Here is a 12,025-nt window from a genome sequence, read left to right on the forward strand (position 1 = left end):
AGTGTAGCGGCTATCACCGGGCCCGGGCCCCCGCCCCCTCCCTCCCGATTGGTAGTGCAGTGTAGCGGCTATCACCGGGCCCCCGCCCCCTCCCTCCCCTCATGCCTAGTGTTGAGATGCTACTAGGCATGAGGGGGCCCGTGCCGCCAGGCCTGGCACATAAAATGTAATGTGCCTGTCAGGGCGACACGGGCCCCCCCATGCCGCGGGCCCCGTAGCAGCTGCTACGGCTGCTACTGTGGTAGTTACGCCACTGCCTGTGAGTCACTGGATCTATAGGGGATCCTGACATGTCTGTTGTAGGAAATCCTTGTATTCCACATATCTTTGTGTACCCAGGACTAATAGACAAATGCGTGTTACTATTCCTATTGTCAAGAGGACGTGTCATACTGTCAGCGATGGTTGGAGACTGTCAGTATGTAGGGACACAGCCCTTTGACAAGAGGAATCATAATACCCATTTGTCAATGCTCGCACAAAAAGGTAGTGTTCACTATAGACACGGCAGAGTGGCGGTGGGGAAGGGGGGCCAAAATATGGGGAACAGCGCAGTACTTAATCTGCCACAGATGGCTTGACTGAATTAAGAAAACGTCATTAGTTATGATCACCATATCCATGAAGGTTCAGCGCCTCTTTTACCGACAGGACTAACGCTTCTATTTTGTGTCAGTACGCAGGGCGTGGTTTTTGCGACTTTACTGTATTGAATGGTAAATCCCAGATACGACCTGGTATAATTTAGTAGTCACTATATATTGCACAACAGACACGCAGCTTGATGGGGAATATGGTATGAGCAAACTAGACAGTAGGTAGCAGTCATGATTAGAGTTGGAGGACTTGTTATTGGTCATATAGTACAAACTTATAATTTCTAGCTGTATATTCTTATATTTACTGATACTATTAAGGAATAATATCTGTAGTAACAATCCAAAGTATCCTGTAGGACATGTGAATCTGGACTAGTCCACGAACTACAACTCCCAGCGTTCCTTGCCAGCCAGAAAACATCCGTATGCCTTCAAGACCCAGCTGAGACAACCTGTGGCATGACACCTGTTGTGGGAGCGCCTGATACTACATGTTGTGCTGCTTCTGCCTCAGTGACTGCACCTCTCTTCTCCTGGGAAAGTAGAGGGAATGCTGGGACTCGTAGTTCAGCCGGGACAGGTGTACTGTACAGAGGTCATGTGACAGGTACCGCTGTCAATCATAACCCTGTAGTACAGGGGGAGTAGGGAGTGTCCGGCCGGAAGTGACGTCACCGTTCACCTGCTGCTGGCTGGGCAGAGCCGGGAGGCAACATCGAGTGAGCGGAGGAGACGGCGCGGCACACGGCGGTCCTGTACCTCGCACCGGAGCGGATATAACTAGTGTCTGCCGGGGATATTACTACCTTGTGAAGGAGGCTGCAGGATGGCGCTGCTGGGGTCCTCGCTTGTACGGCTCTTTATCATCAGCCTGAGCTGTGGTAAGTACCCGCCCGGGGGGACGGTGCCATCTTCACACATCATTTGTAGTACGATGTGTATTAATTACTCGTTACCCTATTGAGTGAGTTTTGGTCGCTGGTAACAAACTGTAATTGCTTAGAGCGATGTCTGCGACCTTTTCCTTCAGATGTCTCCGGTCGTGATGCGTGTCTCTAATACTCCAGACTGTCCGGAGACTACCAGGAGCTCCGCGGCCGGGCGCATCTGTCCTACGTGTGCGCCAGTTTTATAAGACCAGATTATTGATGCTGATAAAGGTGTCGCAGGGCTTCATGAACGTGTCAGAGACCGGTTTAAAAATAATTGTCTTAAAAATTAACTTATATATTTTTTTTTTTATAAAACTGGCGCAACCACCTGCGATAGAGTTCAGGCGACTTCTGTTTTAAAGCTTCAAAGCAACACATTTTCTGCCTTTACATAAGTGAGATATTTGCTTTATATTCTAGTGGGAAAATCATCCCATGAAACCGATGTGACCGTAGAAAATGAAAATAAGTCCTGTGTTTTGGGATCGTTTTTATAGAGATCTCCTGTGTTTGGGGGTTCAGCACCCTTTATAATGTCCCCGTTGGTTTCATTGATGGGCAGGGGGCGTCCACAAAGTTTTGGAGATTGTGGTGAATACAGTGTAGCTGGCATCTCTCCTGGCGGAGGGGGATGGGCATGTTTTGGTGTTTATCCAGCGTTACTACATTATAGGGTTAACTACGCAGCGTATCTCTAGGGGGCACTTGTACTGTTGTCATGCGGTGCAGAGCAGCATCTGATCGCCCCTTGGGGGGGTACATGGCTTAGAAACTTTGGGAAACACTAATCTGGGACTTCTCCCTTCCTTGAGGCAGTGATGGGGGGTCCGTCTCCTGGAGCCCACGTTGATCTGATATAATAAGGGACACAAGCTGCAGGTGAGGACACTTCTCCAGCAGAAGATGTGGTATTATGTGGTGCCCATTAAATCATCGCTATGAGCCCACCAGAAGGTGTTCTTTACATTGGCTCCCCTAATAGGTGCCCCACTCAGGACCCCCCTCTATCCGTAATATCACAAAGCTTCTGGTGACTTCAGCTGTATGTAGTCTCTTGGCAGCATGGGATGGCACGATGCAGTAACCCACCTGTTGCTTGGGGCTGGCATACTGATAAATTGTGATCTTACGTCACACCTATACCGAGCTGTCTGTATTATGGTTGTATGTGAGGGTCTCTGATGGTGGTCATCTATGTATTCTGGTGGTACATGAGGGTCTCTGATGGTGGTACATGAGGGTCTCTGGTGGTGGTCATCTGTGTATTCTGGTGGTACATGAGGGCCTCTGATGGTGGTACATGAGGGCCTCTGATGGTGGTACATGAGGGCCTCTGATGGTGGTACATGAGGGCCTCTGATGGTGGTACATGAGGGCCTCTGATGGTGGTACATGAGGGTCTCTGGTGGTGGTCATCTGTGTATTCTTGTTGTATGTGAGGGTCTCTGGTGGTCATCTATGTAGCGGTTCCCCTTGGTCCTGTGAAGGTTCCCAGCCTCCCTCCCCCGGTGTCCATGTGCTTTCTTCTTCTCTATCTTCTTCATCATGTTCACTGGGGGGTTTTACATTGGGGGATGGTGATGGAGACCTGATCCTATTAAACAATAAATAAGAGGGGTCTTAACATGTGGTGTGGGGAGGGGGCTCAGCCTTACAAAGAATCCCGGTGTCTGCTGCTTTTCAACTCTTATAAAACATTAATTGGGTGCTACAAATGTATCAATTATTTACCTATTAGTAACAACGTTGACACCTCTGTTTAGTGCGAGGGGAAAATCGTAGCAAAAAGCGTTACTTAAAAGAAGTGAATAGTGAAATACGAGGATATAGTCTGGAAACAGTCGGCCGGGCACGTTTATGGGGAGGGGGGAATAATCCGCTGCCAGAGGGGGTAACAGACGTTTTCTTAACCAGTTGTGGGTAAGCTGGGTGCCTGCCAGTGCGACCATTCGTTACAGGGGTTGTCTGTCACTCAGCTTTCCTAGCATTCTGCATGACAGATTTGCCTTTAAAATCCATCAACTAAACCGAAGATTCCATTCTGGAATCTGGGAAAGCTGAGTGACCACTCCTGTGTAATGGTAGATGTTCCTGCTGCCGGATCCCAGGCTGGTGGTGTGATGGCCGGTCCTGTATGCGGGCACTATGCTGCGTTTCCAGGGTGCGGGGACTGGTGTATGTGTAGATGTCCAGTGTGTGTTGATCTTAGTAGAACGGATCCTCCCAGCTGGCACAGGGAATTATTTATTCAGCGTAGGCGATGTGGTTCACCCTCCTTTACCCTGTACACTTCTAATTACTCCAGAGTGTTTATCTAATCTCGTTTCTCCAGCAGCCCCCCAGCCCCCATTGTCTCTAACGGGTCATTAGTAAAAACAGAGAATTATTTATTGGTTGACCATAGACACACATGTGGTTCATTCACACGAGTGTGATTCTCGTCCGTGTATTGAAACCGCACAGCGCACGGACCCATTGATTTAAGTGGGGCTGTTCACACACACACACACGAGTTTTCACGCAGCGAGTGTCCTATGCTGCATATCTTATATCACCCACCTAGCCGCCAGTTGAAGTCAATGCGTGCGTAAAAACCACAGACAGCACACGGGTGTACATCCGTATGCTGTCCATCTTTCACGCATCAATTACATTGAAGGAAAAAAAAAAGTGCTTATGAGTGCGTGAAATGCAAAAACGCAACGCACACGGACAGATTTACGTGCATTTTTTTTACATGCGGAAATCTATCACGCTTGTGTGAATGTTGCTGTCCGCCAACCGCATGTACGGCTGACACCTTCTGACAACCACATACACGCTCCGCTCAGGACACCCCCATACATGCTCGATAGTTGGCTGGTCCCACCAAAATCCGCAGGTCGGGCCAACTTTCATCTAATGTGTATGGGCCCCATTAGCCTTGTTCTCTGCAACCCGTGGCTCCCCAGCTGTTGTGAATCTGGAACTCCCCAGCATGCCCGACCGCTAGATTTACATCTGCCGGGGAACCACTGGTTGTAGTCCACCTTTTTGGCAGGATCTGCTCTCCATCCTGTCATTACAGGGGCTGTCGGACCAGTCGCCCCCCCCAGATTCATTTGTTTATGTGAATTCCTCCATAGACATTAAAGTGCTATTCCATCTGTGATCCTTATGGCATGTCTGCAGGATCACCCACCCCCCCCCCCCCCCGGGCCTACAGGATAAGGCTGTCCCCAGATCCTTGCGTAAAATGAATGGAAAGGTGGCTGTGCATAGGCATGGGGGTCTATGGGAGACATGGAAACAGCTGAGCAAGCCGACGGCCACCTCGACTTGCTGATCAAGAGGTCAAGGGAACCCCGTTCTCCCAATAGGCATCGCAGAGGAGAAACCACATGCTTTAACCGGGCACACATTACATATCGTTAAAGGGGGCTTTCCCACAAAACGCATGTATCCCCCTATCCACAGGAAAGTCCCCTGATGCTTAATGGGACTGGAGCGCTGGTGCACATGCGTTCATTCCATGTGACTTCCGGTACCGCTGTCTCCAGCAGCTCCATATAAATGAATGAAGCGCTGGTCGATAATCCGCACCAGCGCTGCATACTCATGGAGCACTTCGGGAGACTGTCCCCCATTCTCCTCATCGCTGGTGGTCCCATCAGTCAGACCCCCAGCGATCACACATGTGTCCCCTATCCTGTGGATTTTGGATACATGTTTGTGGGAAAAACCCTTTAAAAAAAATAAAAAAATCTGCCTACTTCAACAGTCATATGACAAACTTGTGTATATCCCAAATGGCAGATGTCGGGTAAAAGAAGGGTCATGCTGGTTGGCAGCAGGTTATTCCCCTCTCTAAAGTCCTGAGGATTCTAGATAATGGAGTAGTTACAGATCTGTATATGTCACCTGTGTGTATTTTGTGACGTCCCGATACTGGAATGATTATGTAATATATAGATGTGAATGGTCGTTTATTTTGCTCCGTCCTCGGTGCCTCTGCTGTGAGGTAGGGTTTAGTACATAGCTTGCTGCGAGCAGTAGGAGATGTATACAAGTCATGTGCAGCAGGAATATATCTTACTTGTGGCTATAAACCTTGTTTATGGTCCAGTTTCTGGGTTAAAGGCGTCTTCAGCTCAACATGCAAAAAAATTCTAGTGATGCGTCGAACACGAAAATCTAGTGTTACTTGTCCCACTCCATGTCCTGTGGCCAGTATACATGTATGTGTGTGTGTGTGTGTGTGTGTGTGTGTGTGTGTGTGCGCGCGCGCGCGCGCATGGTGGGAGTATATGCATGGAAGGGTTTTCCTGAAAAAATGTGGACTTGTCAATAGATAATGATCGTAAATTTTTCTTATGGCCCCAGTCTGCCAAATCCCACAACTACGTGTAAGCAATAAGGCGGCGAGTGTCGTCGTCTATTGTGACGTCACATGACCACATCACCCAATGCACGCCCGCTGTCACATGATTTCACATCGCCGCAGTTGTGGGATTTTGGAAACTAGGTGGTGGAGACTTGAGTAAAAATGATAAGTATTGGTTGGGCCTCTGTTTCCAGACCTCAGGTGTTGTGGATTTCATGGTCACCGTTTTCCTTGGCTGCGCAGGTAATCCAGGTCTAGAGGAGTAATGTGTGGGTGGAGTTACCTTGTATGGTAGTAAATCCTCTGGTAGCTCTTCCTGTATCGAGCGTGCTATTTATTGTCTTTACAGCATGTTTGTATTGAGAAATAGTTTCTGTGGAGGTTGCGCTCCCTCCCTCGGTCACGTTGGCTGCGAGCGCCCTTTGTCCTGGAGCTTATCTTCAGTCAGTGGGCATCTGTTGATTTTCAGTCCTCAGCTCTGTGTTATGTGCTGACAAACCGCAGCTCATACTTCTTATCTGTGCTCTGTAAAATGGATGAGCTGCCTGGAAATCCATATCTTCATATCCCGCTTTTATAATACCTGCCAAGAATTTGGACGACTTGTAGGAAACTTCCAGCATCTTCAAATGCAAATGATTCTCCTTCCATCTTTACCCCCACATCCTGCCGCTGAATACATCCATGATCTGTAGTATTTTATGGCTGCAGACAGTGAAACTATGACAGTGAGCAGCCCATTCAATGCAAGACCCTAAACAATGAGTATCTGGTGGCTTTTCTTCTACGGGTCATGGGGCCGTGCATGGTAACACCCCACAGACTCCTTTGTCCAACTGAAGCTGGCCATAGACAGGAAGATTTACTCGTGACCCGATATCTTTTACTATCGGATGGTAAGAAAGTTTCTCGCTTTTGCTTTAGCCTTTGGATGGACACGATAACGTTGCCTAATGTCCATAGCCTCTTAGTGGCCAGCAAGTTCCTTAGAGATCAACAGAAAACAATCCAGAAAGTTAGGTGCCGGCAGCTCGTTTCTAGACGTGGCGGCTACCTGGCTCCTGGCGTTTGTCCAGCCTTGTGTTAGAGTTGCAGGCTGAGGATGATTTGTGTGCATTGTGTTCACTTTCACCTTCTCTATAGTTGTCAGCTCAAGTGTAACACGGAAGATCGTGTGTTTTTGTTTTATTTAATGGTTACTTCCCTTAAATTCTTTGAGCAAGAGCCCTTTCGCTTTATTCAATGGTATTGATGGAGAGAGCAGAGTACAGCGCTTGGGTGTCTGCCTCAGCCCCATAGATATTTAAAGGAGTAGCGCCGCTCATTCTCGACCGCCGCTCCATTGGACCCCCTCACCACTGCAGTCGTGCAGTGAGGAGGAACAGGGTTTTGGGACCACATTCTGGTGACAAGTGGGGGTCCCAGTGATGAGACATTTATCATCTATCCTGTGGATAGGTGATAAATGTCCATTTATAATATGAGAGCCGCTCCCAATACCCCCCATCAAACGGATCATTTTGCAAGGTGAAGTTGCCAATGGCTACTCATTGTCGCTGCAGCGTCCGCTACCGAGAAAAGATCGTATTGCATGTGGCTGTTCAACTGGGTCTACTCTTTCTAATGCATGAGGTCCCTAGCGATGGGGCTCTTAGTTGTCAATTGGGCTTATGGGAGGGGATTTTTGAGATGAGACCACTTCTTCAAACTGGCCAGTCATAAGATAGGATATGGCTGTTGGATGACTGATTTTTCGGTATTGGAAATAACAAAATATCGGATAACAATCCAACCTGCCCGAGTTATGTTAGTTAGGCTCTTAGTCAGCGAAACCCACAAATTTTGTCATCTAGGAGTCCCGTCTAAGATGTAATGTCGCTACCAACTAGTGCAGAACTACAACTCCCATCATACCCTGACAGCTGCAGGGCATGCTGGGAGCTATATATTTGCAACAAATGCAGAAATGCTGTTCTATGGCATATACTAATGAGAGCTGTAAGCTGATTCGGTGCTATGGGCATGTTTGTATTTGCACCATTGTGGGCCGATTAGTCACGGCATTGTCCTCGGTGGACTCTTTTATTAGTCATCCGCTACGGGGAACGGTTGGAGCTCTGATTTGGTAGTTTGCTGGAACAACAGTGATGACTAGATCCCTATCATGTGAGTCGCTCGCTGCAATTTCATGCTATGACTCCGGCCGCTTCCTCCCTTGTAACTCATAATTGCTGGAAATAATGAGTTTTACTTCTAGATAAGGATTGATGGGGTCTGCCCTCTGTGTGCCCAGATCAGGGAACGCGATACTGGACAGACTGCGGCTCAGCACCCATATATACTATATAAGCGGGACAGAAGATACATTACAATCTAAGAAAACCCATGAAATACTTTACAGATAATAAGCTCCTGTGTACACTATGTCGCCAGACTTATATGTGGGGCGTGTTACGTCCTGAGGGTCCGCACCTCCAATTTTATACAGATGTCGTTTTTTTTGGGTTTTTTTTTTTTTCAGTCTGATTCAGACATAATTGAATGTGCTTTGCGTCCAGGAGAGAATATTCCTGTAATAGGGTGTTGTACGGAGTCTCCATAGGGTGAATTTTAGGGTAAAAAAATAAATCTTTAGGATTAGTTTGTGTATGTCAGCGCCAAGTGTGCATGTTTTTAGTCAGGCTGGCCCCTGGATGTAGTGGGGTTGTGTCTGCACATAAGGTTAGCTGTCACCTGTACTTTACTGGGGAAATGTTCATCATCAGTCCTATTAGGAGACAAATCCGGAAGAGGAACGTGCCTGACCCTGCACGTCCTGGACAAGCAGAGGTGCCAAATGTTTACTAAGCTGGTTCTCTGCTGTTTTTACTGTATTTCTCGCTTATATAAATATCTGCTCCTGTGTTTTCGGGGTATGGTGTGGTTGTAAAATGCGTTTCGGACCGGTTCAAAAATGCGTTGGCAAACCGTGACTTATGGCTTTTTTTTATTTATTTTTATAATTGCGGTGATTTAGTGCAGTTGTTTTGCGGTTATGTGACCCTTTCTGACGTACTTCCTTTCAGTATGGAGGCTGCTGGAGGCCTGAACCACTTCAAAGCGGTTCTACATCAGAAGTTCCGATACGCAGTGTAGCCGGTGGTGCAGCATAGCCCATGACCATAACAGGAGGGAAACTGCAGTTAAAAACGCAACTTGGCCGCTTTGTAACATCTACATTACGAATACAACATGATAAGCATCCATTCATTACCTGAATAATCTATCGCAGATCATTTCCGTTTCAAAACCGCACCGTGCAAATTTACCCTTAGACTAGGTTCATATTGTGCATTTTAAATACCTGCGTGTTTTTACAAAGCCTAATCTGTTTTACAATTTACTGGTCATATGCTTCTAGCTGAATCGCGTTGTGAAAACGCACGGGTATTTAAACAACACAGGCACTTTTTAGGCAGCATTTTAAAGCACAACAAAAACACACAATGTGAACCCTGCCTTAGGGCTGGCCCACACGTCATGGAATTGCTGCAGAAATTGTCTGCCGCATTTCTGCTAAAACGATCAGAAATTCCACTGCGGAAAAAAAACGAACCGTTTCCTGCATTTTTTTCAAGTCTGGGAGATGGTGATATCTGGAAATTTTACGCAGCGCGTGGATGAGCTTTGTTAAATCTCACCCAATTTACTGCTACTGTGTTCCCCTGCGTATTTTCCGGCTGCAGTTCCAGATGGAAAATACGCAGCAATTTCGCTACGTGTGAACAAGCCCTTATTCTTATTCTTCCGGTGTTTGTTCACCAATTAGTAGAAACATGAATAAATGAAGGTGGTATATGGCGCCAACGGTTTATTTTTCACACACAACTCATTGTTGCCCAGAACAAAGCTTCAAAAACACAATCTGTAAAACTGCGTGTGTGTGTGCGCGTGTGTGTGTGTGTGTGTGTGTGTGTATAGATATGAATCTCTCTCTTATTGCAGCAGTTGCCCGGTGTAATGTCAGAAGCTGGAGCAGTTCTTCATGAAGCGCTCGTTCATTAGGGTATGTGCACACACACTAATTACGTCCGTAATTGACGGACATATTTCGGCCGCAAGTACCGGACCGAACACAGTGCAGGGAGCCGGGCTCCTAGCATTATACTTATGTACGACGCTAGGAGTCCCTGCCTCTCCGTGGAACTACTGTCCTGTACTGAAAACATGATTACAGTACGGGACAGTTGTCCCGCAGAGAGGCAGGGACTCCTAGCATCGTACATAAGTATGATGCTAGGAGCCCGGCTCCCTGCACTGTGTACGGTCCGGGACTTCCGGCCGAAATACGTCCGTCAATTACGGACGTAATTAGTGTGTGTGCACATAGCCTTATTTCACTTTCATGCTGATGCTTTCTGTGCTTTTCATGCGCTACTAATAGGATCATCAAATAATCGCACGTTGGATTCATTTTTATGCATCTGGAACATGTTCACAAAGCGCATGTAAATTGTAACACAACCAGAACAAATGCACTACATCTATCTGGTAGACACACACACACACACTGTGTGTAGAAGATCTAGATGTGTGTGTATATAGATATATAGATTCTTTCCTCCTTTTAATTTTTTTTTTTATTCTATGGAGTCGCAGATTTCTGCCTCTGGGTATGTAGCATCAGGGCAAATTTGTTTTTGTAATACCCAGCTGGATTATATATATATATCTATCTCATGTGCACGTGCCATCCTGCTGATCATTTTGTGTCGCAATGCATTTTGGGATGCATTGATCAAGCGTGGCATAGCAGCGTTGTGCGGGCTGTCCTCCCCAGCAGGCCTGCACTGTTTTGAGGAATATCAACCGGGTTGTACCTGCTGCAGTTTTCCACCGATTTTCCCTAAAAAAAATTTTTTTTTATAAAAATGTGATTATAAGGCTATGTTCACACGGAGTATTTTGGGGGAGGAATATCTGCCTCAAAGTTCCAAACGGAATTTTGAGGCAGATATTCCTCCCCCAAAATACTCCGTGTGAACAGCAATTATCGCGCCGTTTTTCGCCCGCGGCCATTGAGCGCCGCGGGCATAAAACACGCTTTCTCCTGCCTCCCATTGAAGTCAATGAGAGGTCGGAGGCGGAAGCGCCCGAAGATAGGGCATGTCGCTTCTTTTTCCCGCGAGGCAGTTTTACTGCTCGTGGGAAAAAGACGCCGACGCCTCCCATTGAAATCAATGGGAGGCGTTCTCGGGCCGTTTCTGCCGAGTTTTGCGACGCGGTTTCCGCGTAAAAAAACTCGGCAAAAGACCCCGTGTGAACATAGCCTAACTTGCCACCACCCTGAGGGGTTATTTATTGTTGATGTCTATAAAGGTTCGTATTGCTGGGCCCCTAAAAACAAATGTTAGTTTGGCTACTGGAGAAGTCCAACGAATCATATGGCTATCTTTTTTTCCAATCCTTCCATATCATGTTATGTTGTTTTTATGGAGGGAGGGATACAAGCAACTTTTAGTTACGTCGGTTTCTGGAAAAGATGGGTGACCACTAACATGGTTATCTTACAACTCTCAAATTGTCACCTTCTTTCCTAGACTTTAATTTAACATCCCGGCTGCACCAAAAAAGCACTACAAAAAACACTGATAAAAACATCAAAAACATGCAGCAAAACAGTGTATGTGTGAATCAAGCCTTAAAGGGGTATTCCCATATTGTACATTTATAGCATATCCAGAGGATGCGCCATAGATGCGGGTCCCACCACCCATCAATAGAACGGCGCCCCTCACCCACTTCTTACCTTGTCCGGCTCGCACTGCTCTCTGGCCACTGTCTGATGAGGTGGTCGAGTGTATGGAAATATCTGCGCTGTTTCTGGGAATTGGTAGCTATAAAAACAGCATAACTTGTCGTACTCCACCGTTTCTGAAACTCTTGTTTAGTTCTATGGAAGTTACAGAAACAACGTATCTCAGCAAGCTCGGCTCCTGACCATTTTGTCGGACTGTGGCTGGAGACATGTGGCAGCGGGACAAGGTAGATATATGGTTGTGTTCAGACCGCACCAGTATCTTCGGGTGCTCGAAATAGGGTCCCAACCCAGATGTAGGTCAAGAAAAGTATTCTGCACACCTTGATTGTGT

At 47.0% G+C, this 12,025-nt stretch overlaps 1 protein-coding gene across 3 annotated transcripts in view; it reads left to right on the plus strand.

Moving 5' to 3' along the window:
- The first annotated feature begins 1,254 nt into the window (after nucleotides 1–1,254).
- Nucleotides 1,255–12,025, plus strand: part of CXADR (CXADR cell adhesion molecule) — a 42,805-nt gene continuing 32,034 nt past the window's right edge. The window contains exon 1 of one of the 3 annotated variants that reach the window (XM_075854504.1): nucleotides 1,255–1,480. In XM_075854504.1, coding sequence (XP_075710619.1) covers nucleotides 1,426–1,480 — 55 coding nt within the window. In that variant the 5' untranslated portion in view covers nucleotides 1,255–1,425. Of the gene's footprint in view, nucleotides 1,481–6,578; nucleotides 6,791–12,025 lie in introns of those variants that run through there. The other 2 variants (XM_075854505.1, XM_075854503.1) reach the window with 2 other exon arrangements.

The sequence above is a fragment of the Rhinoderma darwinii genome, chromosome 2 (assembly GCF_050947455.1).
Source record: "Rhinoderma darwinii isolate aRhiDar2 chromosome 2, aRhiDar2.hap1, whole genome shotgun sequence".
Classification (NCBI taxonomy): domain Eukaryota; kingdom Metazoa; phylum Chordata; class Amphibia; order Anura; family Rhinodermatidae; genus Rhinoderma; species Rhinoderma darwinii.